Source organism: Oryctolagus cuniculus, chromosome 5, assembly GCF_051225735.1.
Source record: "Oryctolagus cuniculus isolate XC-2025 breed Fujian yellow rabbit chromosome 5, ASM5122573v1, whole genome shotgun sequence".
Classification (NCBI taxonomy): domain Eukaryota; kingdom Metazoa; phylum Chordata; class Mammalia; order Lagomorpha; family Leporidae; genus Oryctolagus; species Oryctolagus cuniculus.
The window spans coordinates 145,586,162-145,608,642 of record NC_142871.1 but is presented as its reverse complement, the minus strand read 5'-3'; the positions used below and the strand labels follow the sequence as shown (position 1 = coordinate 145,608,642).

The window sequence follows — 22,481 nt, the reverse complement described above, 5'->3', positions numbered from 1 at the left end:
TTAGCAAGAATACTTCTCTTACACGGTCTCTTGAGAGCGAATTCAATCCTCTCATGGTCTATAGATCAGGATGAATTCTTCTAAAACGAGTGAGAGAAGAAAAACATTCAGCACCAGGGTCTTGGCAAAGGAGATCTTCAAGACAGAAGATCTTAAAAGATGGAAGTCTCAAGAAGCAGGATTTCCAAAGGGCAAGACTTCAATTCAGTGGGCCTTGGCGGGGCTGGAAGCTCCAACCATTGTTGCCATTATTTGGGGAAAGGTCTGCTAGCCATCCCTGAGTCATGTAATTCATGCCCTTCACTCGCTCTTCCCCTCACTCTCCCTCTCATCTCATCTGTCTCAGTGCGATCCGCTTTCCCTCCCGGCAGCCAGCTGAATCAGACCCCACCCAACGCAATGAAACACCAAGGATGCCACTTTAAAGTAGTTCACTGCCTTCGTAAATGACCTCCGTCGCCTCTAGTGCCACAACTTGGAATTTTCTTGGAAATCGAGCTGAGATTTGCACTCTACTTCATTGCCATTGCTACATTGTTGAACTCATATATAAATTCATATCCAATGAATGAAATCCTCATTATTAGAAGAACTGGGAAGAATATAAAGTTTAAATTCTGCTCTCAAAGTTTGGATTGTGGCAATGAGTGATAAGATATTCATCTGTAGAAAGAAATGATTAAAATCTGGATGACTTCTAAAGTGCCTTCCAATCTTAATACTCTGTGACAATTATTTCTAGACAGTTGACTCACTGGGAAATTAACACAGCACAATGAAATAAGGCAATTTATGAGGCAGGCTCACTAAGGCTACTCTCCTTGTGGTCAGAGGTATTTCTTAGAATACTGAGCTAAAAATATAACTGTACCCTGCAACCTATGCAAACACGTTCTAATTGATGGGAGGGGAAAAAAATTCAACCCAGAGTGCCAGCAATTCCACTGTGTGCTAGCGTGGCAGAGAGAGTGTGGGGTCAGTGAAGCATCAGGTTACAGACTAAATTAAAGGTCTGCAGAAGCGTGGCAGGGTCTAATCATCCACGTCTGAGGTTGCCAGAACTGGATCTACCACCCTTACTCACTCACAAAGGACTGCGCGTCGGAGGCCAGGCACGTAGCCCACTCGGGGCTTCCAACATCTTTTTCCAAAAAGGACTTCTGGATCCAAATAGATCTTTATGGAATTATTTCCTTGAAGCTCTCAGTTCTGTCATATTAAAGTTTCCATGAAAAAGTAATGAAAACCTAATGCTTACAATGTTTTGCCACAGAGAAAAATATTGTGGGTTTCTGTTCCTATTAAAAACATGTGTTAAACACACACACACACACACACACACACACACTTATGTAACTTCCAGAACCAGTGTATACACATATACACAAAAACCATAGGAAAATAACCATAATAGTTTTGCCCAAACCAATAAAATTTGTAACTTAATATTGTAGTCTTTCCATAACTACCCTCCCTAAGCAAACACTCTGCAAAGATCAGCAAGCGATGAATATTTCTGCATATTTTGTGGCATAGGTTGCAAACAGTAGATCTATAGGGATGAATTAAGGTCACTTTTAAAATTCAAACAGAATTTTCTGGATGTAGTTGACTGAATCATGTGCATCTGCACTACTTTTCCTGGGGGAATGCTAATTTTAGAAAGGAAGAAAAAGTTTGCCAGGAAAACAATCACAATTGGCTCAATAACTGGACAGTGACTCTTTTCTTACAAGTTGAAAATGCTTTGCAAACAGTCAACAGCTTGTCCTTAAAATCCTTGAAAGTAGATACCAAAAATCATACCTATTTCCTAACAGCCTCTCATTTCATAAAAACAAATGTACATCTAGATATCAACCTTACAGTATGTTTTTTGCAAATGAGTCCTTCACCTTAACTTTGCAAACCACAGACAAGCAAAAATCATTATTTTCCCTGGTAATTACGCCCATAGTTTGATGCATACTTAGAGTGATTCAGGTACTTATGTAGACAAGGAAGAGAAGCTGGCAATGTACACCTATCACAAAGCGCACGATGAAGAAACATTTTGTGTTTGTGCAAATACAACATGATTTACAGACACTCGTAACCAATTGAGCCTGGTTCAAAGGATTAGGAGGATAAACTGGATCTTCACCAGTTTCTATGATCACTCCTCCTCCTGGTTCCTACAGATAATAATCCATCCATTTGAGTCAGGAGCCTTAACAGCAACACCATGTAAAAATGCCAGCAGCCTGCATTAAGTCCTTGTCAGAGTCAGCAAGAGAAGACTTTCTGATTCCCAGGAGAATGGGCCTCAGCCCTTTTTCACAGAGTTCTTTTGAAGGAATCCTTATATTTTAGACATTGAAAGTTAAAAGTTAACACTTGGGGCCAGCACTGAGTTTGCAGGCATATAAGAGTGTCAGTTGAAGTGCCAGATATTCCAATTCCAATTCAGCTCCCTGCTAATGTACCTGGGAAAACAGCAGAAGATGGTCCAAGTGCTTGGGCCCCTGCCACCCACATGGAGACCTGGATGGAGTTCTAGGCTACTTGATTCTGCCTGGTCCAGCCCCAGCCATTGCTGCCATTTGGAGAATGGACCATTGGATGGAAGGTCTCTCACTGTCTCTCCTTCTCTCTCCCTGTAACCCTTTCAAATAAATAAATAAATTTAAAAACAAGACAAGACAAAACAAACAAAAAAAAACCCAGCTAGCTCTTCACTCAGGTCCCTTAGAAGTGTGGTGTTTCTCCCCACCTTATATCTGAGTCACAAATGAACTGCAACCCTTGTTCCCCACAACAGCCTCTCGGAACCAACAATGCCAAATTCATCCACTTGCACAGAACCGGATTTCACTCCATTTCACGCTATCTCCAAGTGATGCTTATTCCTCTCCCTCCCAAACAAACCAAGCAAACCTTACAGATACTTTCAACAAGACCCACCGCAACCACCTAAGATGCTTTTTAAATACACACAAGCTGGTGAGCAAGTGCTCGCGCGCTCCCTCGCTCTCTCTCTCTCTCCTTTTTTTAAAGATTTATTTATTTATTGTTTGTTTGTTTGTTTGTTTTATTTGAAAGGCAAAGTTACAGAGGTAGAGAAGGAGAAAGAAGAGAGGGAGAGAGAGAGAGAGGGAGGGAGAGAGAGATCTTCCATCTACTGGTTCCCTCACCAAATGTCTGCAAGGGCTGGATAGGGCCCTTGTTTCTTTCCCCCAGCGCCTGAGCAGGGTTTTTGCTTCAAGCAGTGTTTAAGCCGTGATAAAGTTTTACCACCGCAGTCTTCCGGAAAACCTTGTAAACTTAGCACAGTATGTAAAGGGAAGGACCCCAGTCCATGTTTTGTGCACATATAAAAGATAAGGTGGCACATTCACCTTGATCAAGAATCAATACTCTTCCCAAAGTTAGGATAGATGCGTTAGAGAAAAACAAGGTGCGTTCAGGAAGGCGACCGTGGGGATCTTTCAGCCTGGGCATTCTTACAGCCCTCAAGGGCGCTCGGCGCGTCCGCGTTTGCGCTCCACACTTGGAGAGCTTGGGGACCTCCCGCGCCCCTACCCCATCGCGCGCGCGAGGTTTTGGGAGCCGCCCATGGGGAAAAGGAGAAAGTGCCGGGTGGTGCTTGAAGAGGAGGCGGGGGTCCCGCCGGCGGCGGGGTGGAATTCGGGGGGCGCGGAAGGTGGGAGCCTGCGCGGGACCCCGACCGGGGGGTCAGCGCGCCACCGAGGGGTCCCCGGGAACGGGCAAAGGAAGAGAGGAGGAGGGGAGGAGGTGACAGCCGGGGAGACTTCACGTGCCCCCGTACAGGGCGGTCCGGGTCGCGAGCGCGCCTTTCCTTACCTGTGCGGAGACCGAGAGGCGCACTCGCGCGGGGCTCGTGCCTGCCGGTTCCGCTCTCCAGTGCTTCAGGCTGCGGCCTCGGGTACCACAGGCGTCCGATCTCTCAGCTCCCGCCCCTGGCGCGCCTCAGGTCTCCTCCCTCGGTCCTGCCTCCCCACCCCCGGCCGCGGTGCGCCCCGCTCGCCGCTCGCCCGGCGCCGGCCGAGCCTCTCCCCCTGCTGTTGACTCTGGAGAGCGGTGGCCCGGCTCGGCCGCCTGCCCTCCGCGGCGCGCGCACCGCCCCCAGATTCGCGCTCTCTTTAGGAAGCCGGCGGCAAAGGTGGTCCTTGGAATTCTGGCCCTGGACAGCTTCCGAAAAAAAAAAAAAAAAAAATTTTAAAAGCTTTGATTGGCCCGGTGAGGCTCAAGGCACCATGAACATCCTCTTTGGTCGTAAACACCACATCCCTGAACACTTAAGTCACGCCAAGATTGCGCTCCGAGAAGCTTCTGTCAGGCATTCGCATTTTTCCAAAATAACGCCTTCCGTTGTATGGCTTTTAAAACGTAGACGTCCTCCCTGTCTAAACCTCATTTTCCAGGACGTTCGATTGGCCTCGGAAAGCAGAAGTTCAGCCGCACAAGACAGGACGAAGTCGCCTTCGCCAGCCTGGGGGATGCCTGCCACCTGGGCAAGCACAGCTCGCTGGTGAGCATGCCCGGAGCCTTCGTGTCCACCTAGCAGAGACCCAGGCCTCGGTTCTGGGGAGGAGCAGGTGGATGTATCCAAAGGGAATTCTCACGGAGAACCACTTGCAATGGGCAGAGCTTACTGAATAACAGAAGAGAAGATCCACGGGAAGGGATCCGTGCAACATCCCAGTATCACTAACACACGTTAGCCGGGAATGACATAATCCCTACTTCAGTGTAGAGCATGGATTGTTAAATGGGATTCCAATCGTTCATTCATTCATTCATTCATTCACCTGTCAATATAATGTGAAGGAGTTTCCAAAAGTTCGTGGAAACACACTGGGGGCCCGGCGCTGTGGCTCAGCAGGTTAACACCCCAGCCTGAAGGGCCAGTATCCCATATGGGTGCCGGTTCTAGTCCCGGCTGCTCCTCTTCCAATCCAGATCTCTGCTATGGCCTGGGAAAGCAGTAGAAGATGACCCAAGTCCTTGGGCCTTGGCACCCGCGTGGGAGACCCAGAAGAAGCTCCTGGCTCCTGGCTTCGAATCAGAGCAGCTCTGGCTGTTGCAGCTAATTGGGGAGTGAACCATCGGATGGGAGACCTCTCTCTCTCTCTCTCTCTCTCTCTGCCTCTCCTCTCTGTGTAACTTTGACTTTCAAATAAATAGATAAATCTTAAAAAAGAAAGAAAGAAAAATGCACATTAACTTTTGCTTATTCTTCCACAAACAAGGCAGCATGGCATCATTCAGAGACAGTCATGTTATAGTTTAAAGTCTTCAAAGAATTAAATTCTCAACCAGTTTAATAACAGGGCCTTGGAAAATGCAAATGTCCATTAAAGAGACTTTGCAATAATCCCTGATCTTTTCTAAATTTATCAAATAAATTTCTGATTTGGAGGTTGAATAGCAATGGACACTTCCATGGGACCAACACTGTGACTTAGTTAAGCCTCTGCCTCCTGTGCCTGGCATCCCATATGGGTGCTGGTTGGAGTCCCAGCTGCTCCACTTCCAATCCAGCTCCCTGCCAATGACCTGAGAAAGCAGTGGAAGATGGCCCAAGTGCATGGACCCCTGAACTCATGAGGGAGACCCAAAAGCAGCTCCTGGCTCCTAGCTTCAGATCAGCCCAGCTCCTGCTGTTGTGGCCATTTGGGGAGTGAACCAGTGGATGGAAGGTCTCTCTCTGACTCTCTATCGCTCCCTCTCTTTCTGTAACTCTCAAGTAAATAAACAATGGGCACTTCCTAAACTGTCTGGTTTCTCTGTTGGGCCAAACAAGGTATCACAACTGAGAGGACCAGTTTAGCTAATGTAGGAAGAAATGAAGGGGCAGAGAGGAGGAGGTCAGAGCAAGGAACCCAGTGGCTTTGTTATTCATTCTGTCTTGATATACTGAATCATCACTAGTGGGAAACTGCTGGGTACTGGGATTGAAAAACTAAGAGGGGCTGGCAATGGGGCGTAGCCTGCAACTCCAGCATCCTACATGAGCACCACTTTGAGTCCAGGCTCTCCCACTTCTGAACCAGCTCCCTGCTAACGTGCCTGTGAAAGTAGCAGAGGATGAAACAAGTACTTAGGCTCCTGCACCTATGTGGTAAACCTGGAGGAAATTCCTGGTTCCTGGCTTTGGCCTGACTCAGCCCCAACCATGGCAGCCATTTGGGGAGTGAACTTCCATCTACTGATGGAAGATCTCCCTCTCTCTCCTTCTCTCTGTCTCTCCCCCTCTCTCTGTAACTCTGCCTTTAAAAAAAAATAAATAAAATATTTTTAAATAGCTGCTATACTGTATTGTTTAAGAAAGGACAAGGAAAAAAGCCTGTCCATGTTCAGTACAAACACAACCACTTAGGCCTGGCTACATTTTCATTCTTTGGTTTTATCCATGGATGTGTAACCTGCAGGCACAAGAAGGCCAACTTTGTATATATACACATAGATATACATCATAGATTCATATGTAGACATGTATACATATGTATATGTGCATATATATATATAAAGATAGATAGGTAGAGAGAGACAAAGGTCTACTATAAGGTATTGGCAGTGTGATTATGAAGCTGGACAAGTCCCATAACCTGTCCTCTACATATAGAAGACCCAGGAGAGTTTGGTATAATGTAAAGTCCTGAGAGCCAGAGAGCTGATGCTGTGGATTTCTGAAGTCCTAAGAAGCAGGAACACTGAAGACAGGAGAGGCCCAGTGCCCTCATTCAAGCAGTCAGGCAAACGACATCTTTGCTCTATTCTGGTCCTCAACAAACATATGGGTAACATATGTCCACCACGGAAAGGCCACAATTCAAATGCTAATCTCTTGAGAAACACCCTCACAGACACACCCAGAAACAATGTTTAACTAGCTATCTGGGCACCCCATGGCCTAGTCAAGTTGACAGATAAAACTAGCCATCATAATACCTTATTTTATTTTTTAATTAAGAGCAAGAGGGAGAGCTCTCTCCCCCTGGTTCACTCCCCAAACGACCACAACAGCCCCAGACCCTGGGGGCTAAAGCTAGGAACCAGGAATGTGATCCAGATCGTCCACATTAGTGGCAGCAACCTAAATATTTGAGCCATCACTGCTCCTTCCCACTGTACACATAAGAAGGAAGCTCGGATCAGGAGCGGAAGCTGGGAGGCAAACCCAGGAATTCCAATGCCGGACGCAATCATCTTAACCATTAACACCTACATTACCTTATTTTGATCCATTCTCTTTCATCTTCACTCTTTTGTCTCTCTTTCTACACCATAGGTTTTCTAGTCCACACAGCAGGAAATGTGTCCCTATAGTTTCTAACTATATGTTGCAGATCCCATTTTACCAATCAATTTTTCTGTCTCTGTATTCCATTTTCCCAGAAAGGGACTAACTGGCTTTACTTGGGCCAGAGTTAGCATGGAAAACCTGCATATAGGAGTCCTTCACCAGGACCAGTGTTGCGGCATAGTGCATAAAGGCTCTTCCTATATCTGGGAAAGCAGTGGAGGATGGTCCAAGTGTTTGGGCCCCTGCACCCATGTGGGAGCTTCACCTGGTTCCTGGTTTTGGCCTGGCTCAGCCCTGGCCATTGCAGTGTGAACCAATGGATGGAAGTTCTCTGTCTCTCCCTCTCTCTCAGTAATTCTGCCTTTCAAGTAAATAAATAAGTCTTAAAAACAAACAAAAAAAGAGCATTGTGGCATAACAGAACTTGCTTATAACACCGGCATGCCATATGGGTATTTATTTGACTCCAGCTGCTCCACTTCCAATCCAACTCCCTGCTAATGGCCTGGGAAAAGCAGCAAAAGATAGCCCAAGTGTTTGGGTCCCTACCACCCATGCAGGAGACCCAGAGGAAGCTCCTGGCTTTGGCCTGGCCCAGCATTACAGATGAGAGATCTCTCTCTCTCCCCCTCTAACACTTTCAAAATAAATAAATAAATACATAAATAATAAATAATTCTTCATTTAACTGTATGGATGGTGGCAACAGGGTTGGGAATGAGGGTGGAAGGGTGTTTGAGGAAGATGAGGGGAACTGATTCTTTAGAAAGGACGTTGAAGACGCAAAACCCTAAAGGCAGACATATGAATAAGTAATTACAACACAATTTCATAAGTACTGTAACAAAGATATGAACAAAGTACTAAGGGAGCACAATATAGGGGTGATGGGAAGGAGTCTTCAGATGCATGAGAAATGCATTATTGAGAAGATAATGTTTGAGTCTTAATAGATTAGTCTGTGTTTACTGAAGACACTAGTCAGACTATAGGACTTGCAAATTATTTCTTGTTTGATGGACTCTTTTTTTCGGTAAGAAAAGAAAGAGTCTTCAGATCAGTAATAGTTTAGTTGAGAGCAGATATGGCTGAAAGGAAAAGGGGTGGGTCTGAGAGCCATTTAGAGGTTTAGAACCCAAAATGTTTGATATAACTAACTGAAAATAGGGAGAGGCCAAAAATGGCTTCAAATATTCAGAAGCACAAAGCGGACAACTGAGACATTAAATAAATCAGATATTAGTCAGCTTTTCATTTCTGCAATGAAATACTTGAGGCAGGCTACTCTAGAAAGAAAAGAGGTTGATTTGGGCTCAGAATTTTGGAGGTTTACCATCCGTGATCTGGTAGGTCCCATTGCTTGGGTCTTTGGTAAAAGTGTTCTTGTTGGCAGAGTCCCAAAGTGGTGCAGGTTATCACAAGGCAACAGACAGGGGGCACGCATGTCTGTCTACATCTGTAAAGTCTCTCTCCTTTTAAAGCTATCAGGATTCACTCATGGGGGTTCCACTTTAACATAACCCAGTGTAATCACTACCTAAGAGTTCTACCTCTAAACACCATAATTGGGTTAAGTTTACACCCTCTTATTAATATAACACTTTGGGAACTAAACTCTGCATGGCCTCAAAGGCTGAGGTTTGCTAGAGAGATGAATGGGTTTATTTTTTTAAAGATTTATTTAGTTATTTATTTGAAAGGCAGAGTTACAGAGAGGCAGAGGCAGAGAGAGAGAGAGAGAGAGAGTCTTCCATCCACTGGTTCACTTCCCTGGTGGCCTCAACAGCGAGAGCTATGCTGATCCAAAGCCAGGAGCCAGGAGCCAGGAGCTTCCTCTGGGTCTCTCACACAGGTGCAGAGGCCCAAGGACTTGGGCTATCTTCTACTGCTTTCCCAGGCCACAGCAGAGAGCTGGATTGGAAGTGGAGCAGCCAGGACTCGAACAGATGCCCATATGGGTGTTAACCAGCTGCTCTACAGAGCCAGCCCCACAGTTTTAAGAACATAATGATATTTTCCTCCTTCTCTCCCTCTCATCCTCCTTCTTCCTTCCTTTCTTATTTTTCTTTTAATTTCTGCAATGACACACTTTCAATTTACTTTATAATCATAAGTTATCTCAAATCAGAAAAAGATTTGATATTTGTCTTTATGGGGCTGAGTTATTTCACTAAACATAATGGTCTCATAATGGTATCCAATTACATCCATTTTGTTGCAAAAGACAGGATTTCATTCTTTTTTATGGCTGAGTAGTATTCCATCATGTACATTTGCCACATTTTCTTTATCCAGTCATCAGCTGATGGACATCTGGGTTGATACTATATTTTAGCTATTGTGAATTGAGCTGCAGTCAACATGGCGGTACAGGTACCTCTTTCATATGCTGTTTTCATAACTAATGATTTTTCAAAAAAAAGTTATTAGAAGGTAGCATCCACTTTGAATCTTTCTTCTTTTTCTAATGTAAAAACATGTTTATTTTAAAATTAACTTTTTAAAACCTGTGGGGCAAATTCACTTAAATAAAGAATAAATTATAATAAAAAATATTTGTACAACTCTAGATGTAAAATATGATTTATAGGACTATCTTGGAGTCAGACATATCTATTTTGTAGGACACCATTCCACTTGACTGTCCTGTGATGACATTGAGGGTATCTAACCAACCTGCAGTGGAAAACATTTTTCTGACTTTGATATGAAAATGTGACCAATACTGATGAAACTGAATATACCCTAGGAACTGATTGTTGGCCCACAAGCAGAAAAGTTCCCTCCAACAGAGATGAGCACCCCATTTTACAGCAAACAAAAGAAATAATACCAAACCTCTATGCCTCCCTATTTCTTTGGTTTCATTACATGGTATAGTTGATAAGATATATTAATGAAATATGTTACACATTAAACCTTTGAAATTTAGAGCAACGGGGATGGCATTGTGGCGTAGCAGGTAAAGCTGTCAGCTTCAATACCAGCATCCACATGGCGCTGATTCAAGTCCTGGCTGCTCCACTTCTGATCCAGCTCTCTGCTAGTGGCCGGAAAAAAAGCCCCAAGTGTTTGGGTACCTGCCCAAACATGGGAAACATGGGAGAAGCTCCTGGCTCCTAGCTTTGGCCTGGCCCAGCATTGGCTGTTGCAGTCGTCTGGGGCATGAATCAGCAGATGGAAGATCTCTATCTTTCCCCCTCTCTCTGTAATTCTGACTTTCAAAATAAATCTTTAAAACAATTAGAACAAAATTAGTTACTAGGGGCAGAAGTTTGTAACCACATAGTTTCTTTATTCTCCAAGTCTCACAACATTCTTCCCCCTCCCCTTCTCTGCTTAGCTCAAGTAATTCTCCCTTGCCATTGTCAAGTTGGACTACCCAGTTTATTATCAAACAACTGGATATTGCTACATTCAGATATTCTCAAACCTAATCTCAAATTACCAAACTAAGTACACTGGCTAACTCTGCCAAAAATAGAGCATGAGACTTTGTTTTTAGAAGAACCAAATGCACCACTATATTTATATTTATGACAAGGTTTTAAAAAGAATCTGACCATCGGCTTATTCAAGCCATGTTAATTTACTGAGTTGATATTACTGGACTGTCTCTAAATAGCATCCAGACGACAGACTCATGTCACTGTCTAAGAACCCAAAGGAGATACATTTCAATTAAACAAATATTTTTTTAAAATATTTACTATGTGTCAGACACCATGCCAAGCACTGAGAGAGAGAGAGAATAATAAAAACACAGACATGGTCTATGCTCATGAAACTTACAGTCTGGGAAAGATATGAGTACATAAAGGGCTCTACACAGACAAGATTACTTCAAAAAGTTAATGGAAAATGGGATTTCAAGATAATTTTATTTATTTTTTTAAAGATTTATTTATTTATTTGAAAGAGTTACAGAAAGACAGAGGCAGAGAGAGAGTTTTCCATCCACTGGTTCACTCCCCAGGTGGCCACAATAGCCGGAGCTGCACTGATCCGCAGCCAGGAGCCAGGAGCCTCTTTTGGGTCTTCCACGCAGGTGCAGGGGTCCAAGGACTTGGGCCATCCTCCGCTGCTTTCCCAGGCCATAGCAGAGAGCTGGATCAGAAGAGGAGCAGCAGAGACTCCAATTGACGCCCAAGTGGGATGCTGGCACCACAGGTGGTGGCCCCACCCACTATGCCACATATGCCTGATGTGTTTATTTGGTGTCCAAGTTTTTTAAATCCAAGCATAATTTTTTTCCATGAAATTTCTGAAGATCCCTCATGTGCATGATTCACATTTTTGGCACCAAAATAAACTTATACTTTAATTCCATTTTCCATGAACTTTTTGAAGTGTCTTTGCAAGAGAAAGAGCAATGCACATGTGCTACAGATGTTAAAAATTTCTCAAAGGGGACGGAGCTGTGGCCTAGTGGGTAAAGCCGCCACCTACAGTGCCAATCTCCCTTATGGGCACCGGTTTGAGTCCCGGCTGCTCCACTTCCAATCCAGCTCTCTGTAATGGCCTGAGAAAGCAGTGGAAGAATGCCCAAGTCCTTGGGCCCCTGCACCCACATGGGAAGACCTGGAACAAACTCCTGACTCTTGGTTTTGGATCAGGTCAGCTACAACTGTTGTGGCCATGGGGGGAGTGAACCAGGCAATCGAAGACCTCTCTGTTTGCCTCTGCCTCTCTGTAACTCTGCCTTTCAAATAAATAAATTGAAAGAAAGAAAGAAAGAAAGAAAGAAAGAAAGAAAGAAAGAAAGAAAGAAAGAAAGAAAAAGAGAGGGAGGGAGGGAGGGAGGGAGGGAGGGAGGGAAAGAAAGTTCTGAAAGGCAAAATAAGAGAAAATGTAAGGACCAGATTTTAATAATTGCCAAAATAAAACCACCAGGCAGTAGTCCGAGTTCTATTCAGTCTTGCTTCCTCTCCCTTCCTTCCACAGGTTTTGACTCCTAATAAACATCTAGGGCCCCAAATTGTCCCAGCACTTGCTTATGGAAAACACAGCCAGGCACACCTACCTTAGGTCAGCTCTAGGTACTATCCCCTCCAATCTTGCATCATCAGCCTTCTCTTATCTATGGATTCACTCCCTTCATCAAACACACAATAACAAACCCCTTCGTAAAAACCACATTTGCTTTGAGCTACTTCTCATTTTGCTCTTCTGTTCTGTGGGGAGCAATCCGGACTAGACTGAGTTACTGGAATTAAGACTTATTCTATGCATCTGCTCTCCCACAATATGGCGCTAGGAGAGAAGTAAACAGCTTCCGCACAGCTGCCTCCAGTTCAGCTAATAAACTGTAGGACTTGCTCCTGATTGGAGGAGAGCAGCGTACTCGGCGTGTGGGCAGCCGAGTTAGGATTGGCGGAGGAGGACTATAAAGGAGGAGAGAGACGGCATGCACCGGGAACATCTAAGGGGAACATCTAAGGGAACCTGTGCAGCCCCCGAGAGAGCCGGCCGGTGGTGTGCCGCTCCCCTGCGGAAGTGGGGAATGTGGCCAGGGGGAACTGCCCTTCCACGGAGGTGGAAGGGATAGTAGCCAACCCGGGGAGGGCCGAGCAGACGAAAGAACAGCGCAGGGTCCTGTGTCGTTCCTCCACGAAGAGGGGGAGCGACACTGTTCAGAGAAATTTCCTGGAAAGTGTCTGAATCCATTCCTTGCCTGTCTCCATATCCACACTCCTGGCACCTTTATACTTAGCACCACACAGAAATGGCTCTTCAGTGGTACTGACGACACAGCATTGTTATACCCAGTGGCCAATTCTTTGTTTTCTTTCCCCTAAAATGTATTCATTTATTTAAGAGGCAGAGTTACAGACGGAGAATTCTTAGTTCTCCTGTCACAAGGCATTTTAGCAATTCGTCCCTCTCCCCTCAGAAGATACTCTGTTACTTGGCTTCTGGGACATTGGCTTGTCTAGTCATCTCTCATCTCCTTTGCTGCTCCCGTTCCTCTCCTGATCTTCTAAACATCAACTGGAAACATTCACTCCCCATCACTATCTATTCACTGCTAGTTTCAGGACTTTAAATACCATCTATGTGTTGATTTATATTTAAAGCTACAGCTTCTCTCCTTGAATGTCAGACTCATTCAACTGTCTATTCTGAATCTCCATTTAGATGTGAACAGGAATCTTAAACCTTACATGTCTAAACAAAACTGGCTTTGGTCTCCGACACCTACCACTGGGGGGAAGGGGTGAGGTGGCTATCCCCATCCCCTGAAGACTTTCTCGTCTCAGCAGACAGCTAATTCTGTTCCTGCAACCCTTGAATTCCAAACCCCAAGTCATCATGCTTCTCACTGACTCCGATATCTCACAGTCTATACTGAATTCTTTATATCTACTCTGTCTCCACTGCTCATTTCCTTAAGATCTCTTTTCAAATATTAAGAAGACCTTCCTTAATCACTGAATATATAAAATAAAGTCCCATCCACCCTGTGGGTACTTTCTATCTCCTTTAACCTGCTTTACTAATGTCAACTAGAATATAAGCCTCAAGAGGGCAGGCCGTTGGTCCTGCCCTAGCTCTTAGTGATGGGTAGAGGCCAAGGGCTTAATTAATGTTTTTGAATGAAAGAAGGAAAAATGGTATGGAAATAGTAATGGAGTTTGGGGAGAAGCTCTTGAGCAGAGAGCTAAAGGATGTGAGGAAAGGACGAGCAGTCCTAGCAGAAAGGTGAAGTACAAAGTCCCAAAGTGGGAATGAACTTGGCCTCATGGAGGAGCATCCAGGGAGGCTTGTGTGGCTGAAACAAAGTGTCAGATTGTCAGAAAGATTTTCGATTTGATTCTGAGTATGATGAACAGCCATTAGAGAATTTTAAACAAGAGAGTGCCCAATCTGTTCTCTTTTTTAAAAGATCACCTTGACTGCTGTGTGGGAGTGGAGAGGCAGCAGGCCCCAGAAGCAAACAAAAGAAGAGAGGGGTAGAAAGAGCTGGTGCTGTGGTGCAACAGGTTAATGCCCTGGCCTGCAAATGCCTGTATCCCATCCGGTCACTGGTTTGAGTCCTGGCTGTTTCACTTTTTTTTTTTTTTAAGATTTATTTATTTATTTGAAAGAATGACAGAGAGGCAGAGAGAGGGAGAGAGAGAGAGATTATTTTCCATCCACTGGTTCACACCCCAAATGGCCACAAAGGCTGGAGCTGGACCAATTTTGCTGGAGCAGCTGGGACTTGAACCAGTGCAAGCACTGCAGGAGGCAGCTTTATGGGCTCCGCCACAGCACGGGCCCCTGCTCCACTTCTGATCCAGCTCTCTGCTGCGGCCTGGGAAAGCAGAAGATGGCCCAAGTCGTTGGGCCCCTGCACCCCTGTGGGAGACCCGGAAGAGGCTCCTGGCTTCGGATCAGCTCAGCTCCTGCCGTTTCAGCCACTGGGGGTTGTGAACCAGCTAATGGAAGACCTCTCTCTCTGCCTCCCAGAACTCTTTCAACTAAATAAATAAATCTTATAAAAAAATGACAGGATTTCTTATGTTTTGGTTAGGGGCACAAAAAGGTACAGAGAAGATCCAAAGCATATGTCTAAGAGTCCATTCCAGGCAAATGTAATTAAAATGAGAGAGAGAGAGAGAGGGAGAGAGACTACTTGGTCTGCATTTACTGGTGTATAAATATGTGGATTTATTTACGCCCCTGGCGGTGTGAACCTTAAGGGCGTTCTCGCTCGCGGCATCTTACGAGCGATGAGGTCCCTCCGTGGCGAGTCTTCCCCAGCACGAGCTCTGGGACACAAGTAGCCCCCTCCACCCCTGTCCCACACGTCGGCAGCGACTCCGGGGGGCTCCCAAGGGTCCTCTCCTCAGCCGCCCCCTCCCGGCCCAGGGCCGCTCCGCGTCCTTTCCGGGAACGACCCGCCGAGACAATAAACACGCAGGCCCCCTAGCGTCCTCCCGTTCCCGCCGGCTCGCCGCCCGTCGCCGCAGCCACGGCCGCGGCGGGCCGGCCCTCGGGTGACAGCGCCCGGAGCCCGCCCTCGCCCGCGGCCGGAGCCCCCTCGCCGCCCCGCCCGGGCTTCCCGCGGAGGCGCCCGCGCCGCCCCGCCCCGCCCCGCCGCCGCGCGCCCGCCAACTCCGGCTCGCCGCCCTGATTGGCCGCCGCATTCCCGCTCTCCTTCCCGAACCGCCATTTTGAAAGTCTTGTTGATTCGGGGAAGCGGAGCGGGCGGCGCGAGCGTCACGCCAGACCGCGGCCCGCACGCCTTCGCCTCACTGTGGGCCTCCGGAGCCTCCCGGAGCCTCCTTGTAGCTCGCGCGCCAGGCCCGCGGCGGCCGGGACCCCGCGGTGAGGGCCGCGGCGGGGGACGGGAGGCCTCGACCGCCCCAGCCGAGGCCGACGGGGGAGGGACGCGGCCATCGGGACGGCGGCCTGGGGCGGGGGAGGGGACGCGGGGCGGGTGGCGGGCGGCTCGGGCCGGAGGCGGCGCAGGCCGCGCGGCGGGCGGGCGGGCTGCTCGGGTTCCCGCCTCGGGGAGTCCCCGGACGGCGGGCGGGAAGTCGCCCCCGGGCACGGAGCGCCGCGGTCCCGGCCGCGAAAGGAGACCCCACCCCCGGGCTGGCGGTGGCCGCCCGGTCCTCGCGGCTGGAGCCAGAGGACCGAGACGGCCGGCCTGTGCCCGCCCGCAGGTCCTCAGTATGTCTTCGTCGGCTCCCGCTGCGGAGGGAGAGGGCACCACCGCCCAGCCCGCGTCCGAGAAGGAGCCCGACATGCCCGGCCCGAGAGAGGAGAGCGAGGAGGAGGACGAAGACGACGAAGAGGAGGATGAAGAGGAGGAGAAAGGTGGGAGGAAGGTCCCTGGCTATGGCTTTTGCAGACCCAAGTGCTGGTTTCCGTTTTTGGCCCCCTTCCCTAGGAAGCAGTTGTCTTTGCTGTTCTGGACCTCGGGAACGATGAACTGGAGTGATTTTTTTTTCCAGCCGGGGTGCATGCGAAGTCGGTTTTTGTGTGGAGCAGCGGCGTAGTTGGCTTTGGGACTTGGCGGGTTTTGACACGTTGGAGTCGTGTAAATGGTTCTCAGTGGTTAGGCGCGCGTTTGGGCGTGCGTAGCGCACTTCTCGGCCGCTCGGCTCCTCGCGCGGTTTGACAAGTTTGCGAGGCTCCGGGTCGGTGTCTTTGCGCTCCCCTTTCTGAGGACTCTTGCAGTTTGGCTGATTGGCGTTGCACGTGTGTCTTTGGCCTGTTGCGCTTACTCTGAGGTCTCGTTCGGCCGCTCGTTTAGACTTGAGAAGCTATGCATGTTGGTCCTGGAAGAAAGATGTTAAACTCTTGTTTATTGCTGAACTTGCAGCTCGGTTCCTTTGTGGCCAGCAGCGAAAGCTGTTGCTACTCGAGAAAGTTAAACAAGAAACGAGTGCACTCTGAAAGGAAGTTAAAAATGAACCCAGAGCTGTCTCGGTTTTGGTGCTGAGTCTGCAGCGCCGGGGAGCGATGTTAACCACGGCGTCACTGGAGGCCCAGAGGAAGGAATTGTGTCCGCTTATCCAAGGTGCTGGCTGCCGTGCCTCTTGCTGATGTTGCCAGCTGTAGAAATCCGAGTTCTTTGCTGTTAGCCCGGTGTAGGGTGTGTTTTATTTTTTTATTATTATTTTTTTTTAATGGCTGCAGCTCACCCCAACTTGGGAAGAGGTTGTGTTCTCTTCCCAAAGCCAGGTTTAACTGTCAGGGTCTTTGTAAACATAGTCCGTGGAACATTGAGTGGTAGGCCTTTTGTCTGTTTACAGTGGTGTGTGCCCTGAGAAAGGAGGCTGTTCATATTTAAGTACAGCACGGCTTTTAATTATAACTTAGTGTGCCCTGTTGCTTAATAGTACAAATTATAAAGGAAATGCAAATTGGTTGCAGTATCTTGCTACTAGCTACTCTCTTAGCACTTTAATTTTTTTCTTTTCGGTTGGGGGACCAGAGCTGGGATGGTGAATTTTGTCAGGAAGAAAATTGGAGAAGGCAGATAAATACGAGTGGCCAGAGCTTGAGGCACTGGGGGTAGTTCACAGAACTCTGTGTTCTGTTGTAGGTGAATAAATTGTGCTGTATTTAAACAGGATTTTGTTAAGTTTATCCCGTAACCATTTTACAGTTATGTTTCATCTCATTTGAGATGTTTGTGGGACAACTAGAATTGTGAAAGTTTTATTATGCTTAGCCATGGGTGTTTAGTACTGAGGCATCTTGGAAGCAAGGCAGTGAAATTAATGAAGTCTGTTAAAGCTCAAATTGGCAGTGGTTGTGTGTGGAGTGGGAGGTTTGAGAGAAATGACTAGCAAAAGATGACTCGTGGGTTTCTTTGTCAATTTTGTGGCTGGTATTACTGTTTTCTGCAACAAAATTCTTTCAGGTGGGCAAGTCTAGAGATGATTTCTGTTTGGGATGTGTTGAATTTGGGTGCCTGTAGGACATGAGGTGGAGCTGTTCAGGTGGCCCGCAGGCATATATTAGCTGATAGGAATCTGAGAGTGAAGCTCTGCCTGGAGGTAGACTAGGAAGTCCTTGGTTCCTGGATGACAATCAGAAGGAAGTGGATGGTTTAAATCCTAGAGAGGATGATGAGTGATAAATGGGGTTGCTTGTTCTTTTGTAGAGATTGCCCTTCATTCTGTACACCATTTGCAGTATACACCTGTTGGTATTTTCTCCTGACATTGTTTTTGTGCAAATCCTTACAACGCCAAAAATTACCTGTCCTTCAAAGCCAGCACCAGTGTTTTGATCCTTTTTCACTAGTCTACAAATAACATCAAATCAGAACTTTCATTTGTTTCTTACGGTGTTTTTTCATCTTTTACATTAGAGTATAATATCTGTCTCATTTTCCAAGTTGATGAGATCTTTTTCAAAAGTGTCTTAATTACCCCTTCCTAATTTCAAATGCTTCTTTGTACAAAACAGGCATCTTCTTATGAATGAGAGGATCTTCAGCAGTATGCCTATGGGAGTCTTATTTATCTAACTTTGTTTCCTTTTAAAAAACATTTTATTTGGCCGGCGCCGCGGCTCACTAGGCTAATCCTCCGCCTTGCGGCGCTGGCACACCGGGTTCTAGTCCTGGTCAGGGCGCCGGATTCTGTCCCGGTTGCCCCTCTTCCAGGCCAGCTCTCTGCTGTGGCCCGGGAGTGCAGTGGAGGATGGCCCAAGTGCTTGGGCCCTGCACCCCATGGGAGACCAGGAGAAGCACCTGGCTCCTGCCATCGGATCAGCGCAGTGTGCCGGCCGCGGCGGCCATTGGAGGGTGAACCAACAGCAAAGGAAGACCTTTCTCTCTGTCTGTCTCTCTCACTGTCCACTCTGCCTGTCAAAAAGAAAATTTTATTTGCTTGAAAATCTGAGACAAAGATCTCCCTTCTGCTGGTTCACTCTCTAAATACCCACAACAGTCAGGGCTGTGCCAGGCCTAAGCCAGGAACCTGAAACTGCAACTGGTTCTCCCACATGGGTGACAGGGACCCAACTACAAGAAGCATCACCTGCTGCCTCTCAGAGTGTACATTAGCAGGAAACTGGACTTGGTAGTGGAGCTGGGCCTTGAATCCTTGAACTGTGATAAGAACTGCAGGCATTCCAAGCAACATCTTTATTGTCACACCAGACACTTTCCTCTGAGTTTATTTCAGTCAATAGATAAATGATTTTTGATAAATCAAGCTTAATATTTTTAATTTTACAGTAGCATGTTTAAGTAGCCTGACAGTTTAACTTTTCAGAGTGATATAACAATCATTACAAAAATTACTTACTAAATCACAAAGTAATGCCATCCTATTGATCACAGTAGATGTAAACTTGCAGAATTTTGTCTTACTCAGTAACTCCAGTCTGTTTTGCCTGGATTTCCTTGTTTTTGTCTCTTATCAGCATACTAAATTAGAACTAATCTGTTTATTTTTTGAAGCTTTTATACTGCAGCTGAAACTTGCTGTTTCTGATATATAGCAAGCTGTGAAACACAATAGAAGTAGGTCTAAATTTATACACTTAGTGATAATTTTTCACAGATAAAGGGATGAGGCTTTGTCCCTTCTTAATCATTGTAGTTATATAAATGTTTATGTTCTGATTTTTTTAAACAGTCCCTGTGAGTTGCCAGATAAAGTGAAATGTTACACTAAAAAAAAACTTGATTTGCTTAACAAGTGATTTCATTTTTATGTTAGCTTCTCGAACCTGCTCAGGAAAAGAGGAAGGTACTAGGTTTGGGGGATGTTTTTTCTACACTGTTATTCAATCAAGTTAATATGTTTTTTAAGCCTTGTGTTATTTAAGAAATATTAACTTAATTTCTAGAAAAGAGTCTCATCGTGGAAGGCAAGAGGGAAAAGAAGAAAGTAGAGAGGTTGACAATGCAAGTCTCTTCCTTACAAAGGGAGCCATTTACAATTGCACAAGGTAAGTTTATTCTGTGTTCCTTCTGTTTTATGGCAAAAATGCCTAAATGTACATGAATAATAGTTAGCAGTGCTTAGTGGGTTATGTGTTTAGTAAGTATAATTTTACTTGCCCAGTTAGAATAAAGTTATATAAATTATGCTATAAAAGTAATTTTCATTAAATTAGGTTAGTAGATATAGTAATAATTTATAATGAGTATTTGATTGCAGTATTTTTTTCCCTAGGAAAGGGGCAGAAACTTTGTGAAATTGAAAGGATACATTTCTTTCTGAGTAAGAAGAAAACAGATGAACTTAGAAATCTACACAAGCTGCTTTACAATAGACCAGGCACAGTAAGACCTTTTTTTATTTATTTAGCCTACTTTATATTTGCATATTAAAATACTTTACAATAGAAGCATAAATTAATTCTGTAACAGATGAGGAAACTGCAACATACTTGTTAAATGACTTATTATAGACACATAACTGAATGTTAGCAATTATGATTGTAATAGCTATGTCTGTACTGTAGTTGTTACTCCAAGTGAAAATTTTGAACTATGAAATCCAAACTGATGGTTTTGAACTTCCAAGGTGTGAGAAGAAATTTATGTTTTGGATATTCTGGCTATTCAGAATAAATTATTGTCTAGATATCTTTTTTAAGATTTATTTATTTGAGAGTCACAGAGAAGGAGAGACAGAGATCTCCATCCATGGGTTCATTCCCCAGGTGATTGTAATGGCTGGGACTGGGTCAGGCCAAAACCAGGAGCTTCTTCCAGATCTCCCATGTAGGTAGCAGGGGCCCAAGCATTTGGGCTACCATCTGCTTTCCCAGACACATTAGCAGGGAGCTGGGTTGAAAATGGAGCACCTGGGGGGCTGGCGCTGTGGCTCAGCGGGTTAACGCCCTGGCCTGAAGCACCGGCATCCCATATGGGCACTGGTTCTAGTCCTCGTTGCTCCACTTCCAATCCAGCTCTCTGCTATGCCCTGGGAAAGCAGTAGAAGATGGCCCAAGTCCTTGGGCCCCTGAACCCGTGTGGAAGACCCGGAAGAAACTCCTGGCTCCTGACTTCGGATCAGCACAGCTCCGGCTGTTGCGGCCATCTGGGAAGGATGGAAGATCTCTCTTTCTTTCTCTCTCTCTCTCTCTCTCTCTCTCTCTCTCTGCCTCTCTCTCTGTGTGTGTAACTCTGACTTTCAAAGAAATAAATAAATCTTTAAAAAAAAGAAAGAAAAGAAAAGAAAATGGAGCATCTGCGACTTGAACCAGTACCCATTTGGTATACTGGTGTTGTAGGTGGCGGCTTTACCTGCTACACCACAACGCTGGCACCTGTCTTATATTTTCGATAGCAAATTTGAAATATATTAGGTGGTTATTCTTTGCCAAAATACTGATTATGCTGTACCTATAGTTTAATATTCTATATAATTAAAGGAACTTTGGATTGTACAAGAGTAAAATAAAGTTTGATGTTATTAGAATTAAATGTGTTGGACTGGTATTGTGTTTATTTTTTTAAAGATTTATTTATTTGAAAGGCAGAGTTCAGAGAGGCAGAGGCAGAGAGAGAGAGAGATGATTTTCCTTCATTGGTTCAACTCCCCAGTTTGCCAAAACGGCTGGAGCTGTGCCAGTCTGAAGCCAGGAGCTTCCTCTGGGTTTCCGATGTGGGTGCACAGGTCCAAGCACTTGGACCATCTTCTGCTTTCCCAGCCCATAACAGAGAGCGGGATCGGAAGTGAGCAGCCACGACTTGAACTGGCATCCTGTGGATGCCAGCACTGTAGGCGGCAGCTTTACCTGCTACGCCACAGCGCCTGGCCCAGGGCTGATGTTACAGCAAGTAGGGCTACTGCCTATAACACCGTAATCCCATATGGGTGCCAGGTTGAGTCCCTGCTCTTCCACTTCCAATCCAGCTGTCTGCTAATGCATTTGGGAAGTCAGTAGAAGACAGTCCAAGTATTTGGACCCCTGTACCCATGTAGGAGACCCAGAAGCAGCTCCTGGAGCCATTGTGGCCATTTGGGGAGTGAACTGGCAGATGGAAGATTTCCCTGCCCCCACAACCCTGCCTTTCAAATAAAAATAAATTTAAAAAAATTCACAGATAGAAATTCATTCAGTCATTTTCTAAGAATTAAGTTTGTAGGCTGTTTATAATGTTAATATATTAGCAGAAAATATATTTTTCAACTTTGAACAAGAAATGTTGAAAAAATGTTGAATCAACCAATACTGTACCTTTAAAACATGAATAATGATGTTGGCTTTCAATTGGCTTAGAATATTTTCTTGTGTACATACATATTTTCTTATGTAGATAATAAACTTTTGCAGGTATCCTCATTAAAGAAGAATGTGGGTCAGTTTAGTGGTTTTCCATTTGAAAAAGGAAGTATTCAGTATAAAAAGAAGGAAGAAATGTTGAAAAAGTAAGTTATTTTTATGAATATCATTTTCATCAGTGTGCTTACTGTTTAAAAATGATCTGTTTTCAGTAGATTGCTGATTCTCTGCAGAGAGGTGTTTTTTTTTTTTGTTTTCCTTAGTTGTTTTCATCAACGTGAAAGGCACAGTGACAAAGATATTCCATCTGCTGGTTCACTCCCCAAATGCCCCTAGTAGCCGGGATGGACGAGGCTGAAGACAGGTGTCCCACATGGGTGGCAGGACCGAAGTGTTTGAGCTGTCATGTGCTGCCTCCCAGGATGCGTTAGCAGAAAGCTGTATTGGAAGCAGAGCAGCCAGCACTCAAATAGGC

The 22,481-nt window shown here is 45.7% G+C and overlaps 2 protein-coding genes across 6 annotated transcripts in view; one reads left to right on the top strand and one right to left on the bottom strand.

The window, feature by feature from the left end:
* RNF144B (ring finger protein 144B) overlaps window positions 1–4,210 on the bottom strand; it is a 203,031-nt gene extending 198,821 nt beyond the window's left edge. The window contains exon 1 of one of the 2 annotated variants that reach the window (XM_051832579.3): window positions 3,844–4,210. The gene's annotated coding sequence lies outside the window, so the exon portion shown is untranslated. The remainder of the gene's footprint in view (window positions 1–3,843) is intronic. The other variant, XM_008274113.5, reaches the window with a different exon arrangement.
* An 11,256-nt stretch (window positions 4,211–15,466) lies between these two features.
* Window positions 15,467–22,481, top strand: part of DEK (DEK proto-oncogene) — a 42,672-nt gene continuing 35,657 nt past the window's right edge. For all 4 annotated transcript variants that reach the window (XR_016234744.1, XR_016234745.1, XM_051832582.3 and 1 more), the window contains exons 1-5: window positions 15,467–15,622; window positions 15,964–16,117; window positions 19,616–19,717; window positions 19,945–20,054; window positions 22,058–22,152. Coding sequence is in view for 2 of the 4 variants with exons in the window: in XM_051832582.3 (XP_051688542.1) it covers window positions 15,973–16,117; window positions 19,616–19,717; window positions 19,945–20,054; window positions 22,058–22,152 (452 nt within the window). In the remaining 2 variants the exon portion in view is untranslated. The remainder of the gene's footprint in view (window positions 15,623–15,963; window positions 16,118–19,615; window positions 19,718–19,944; window positions 20,055–22,057; window positions 22,153–22,481) is intronic.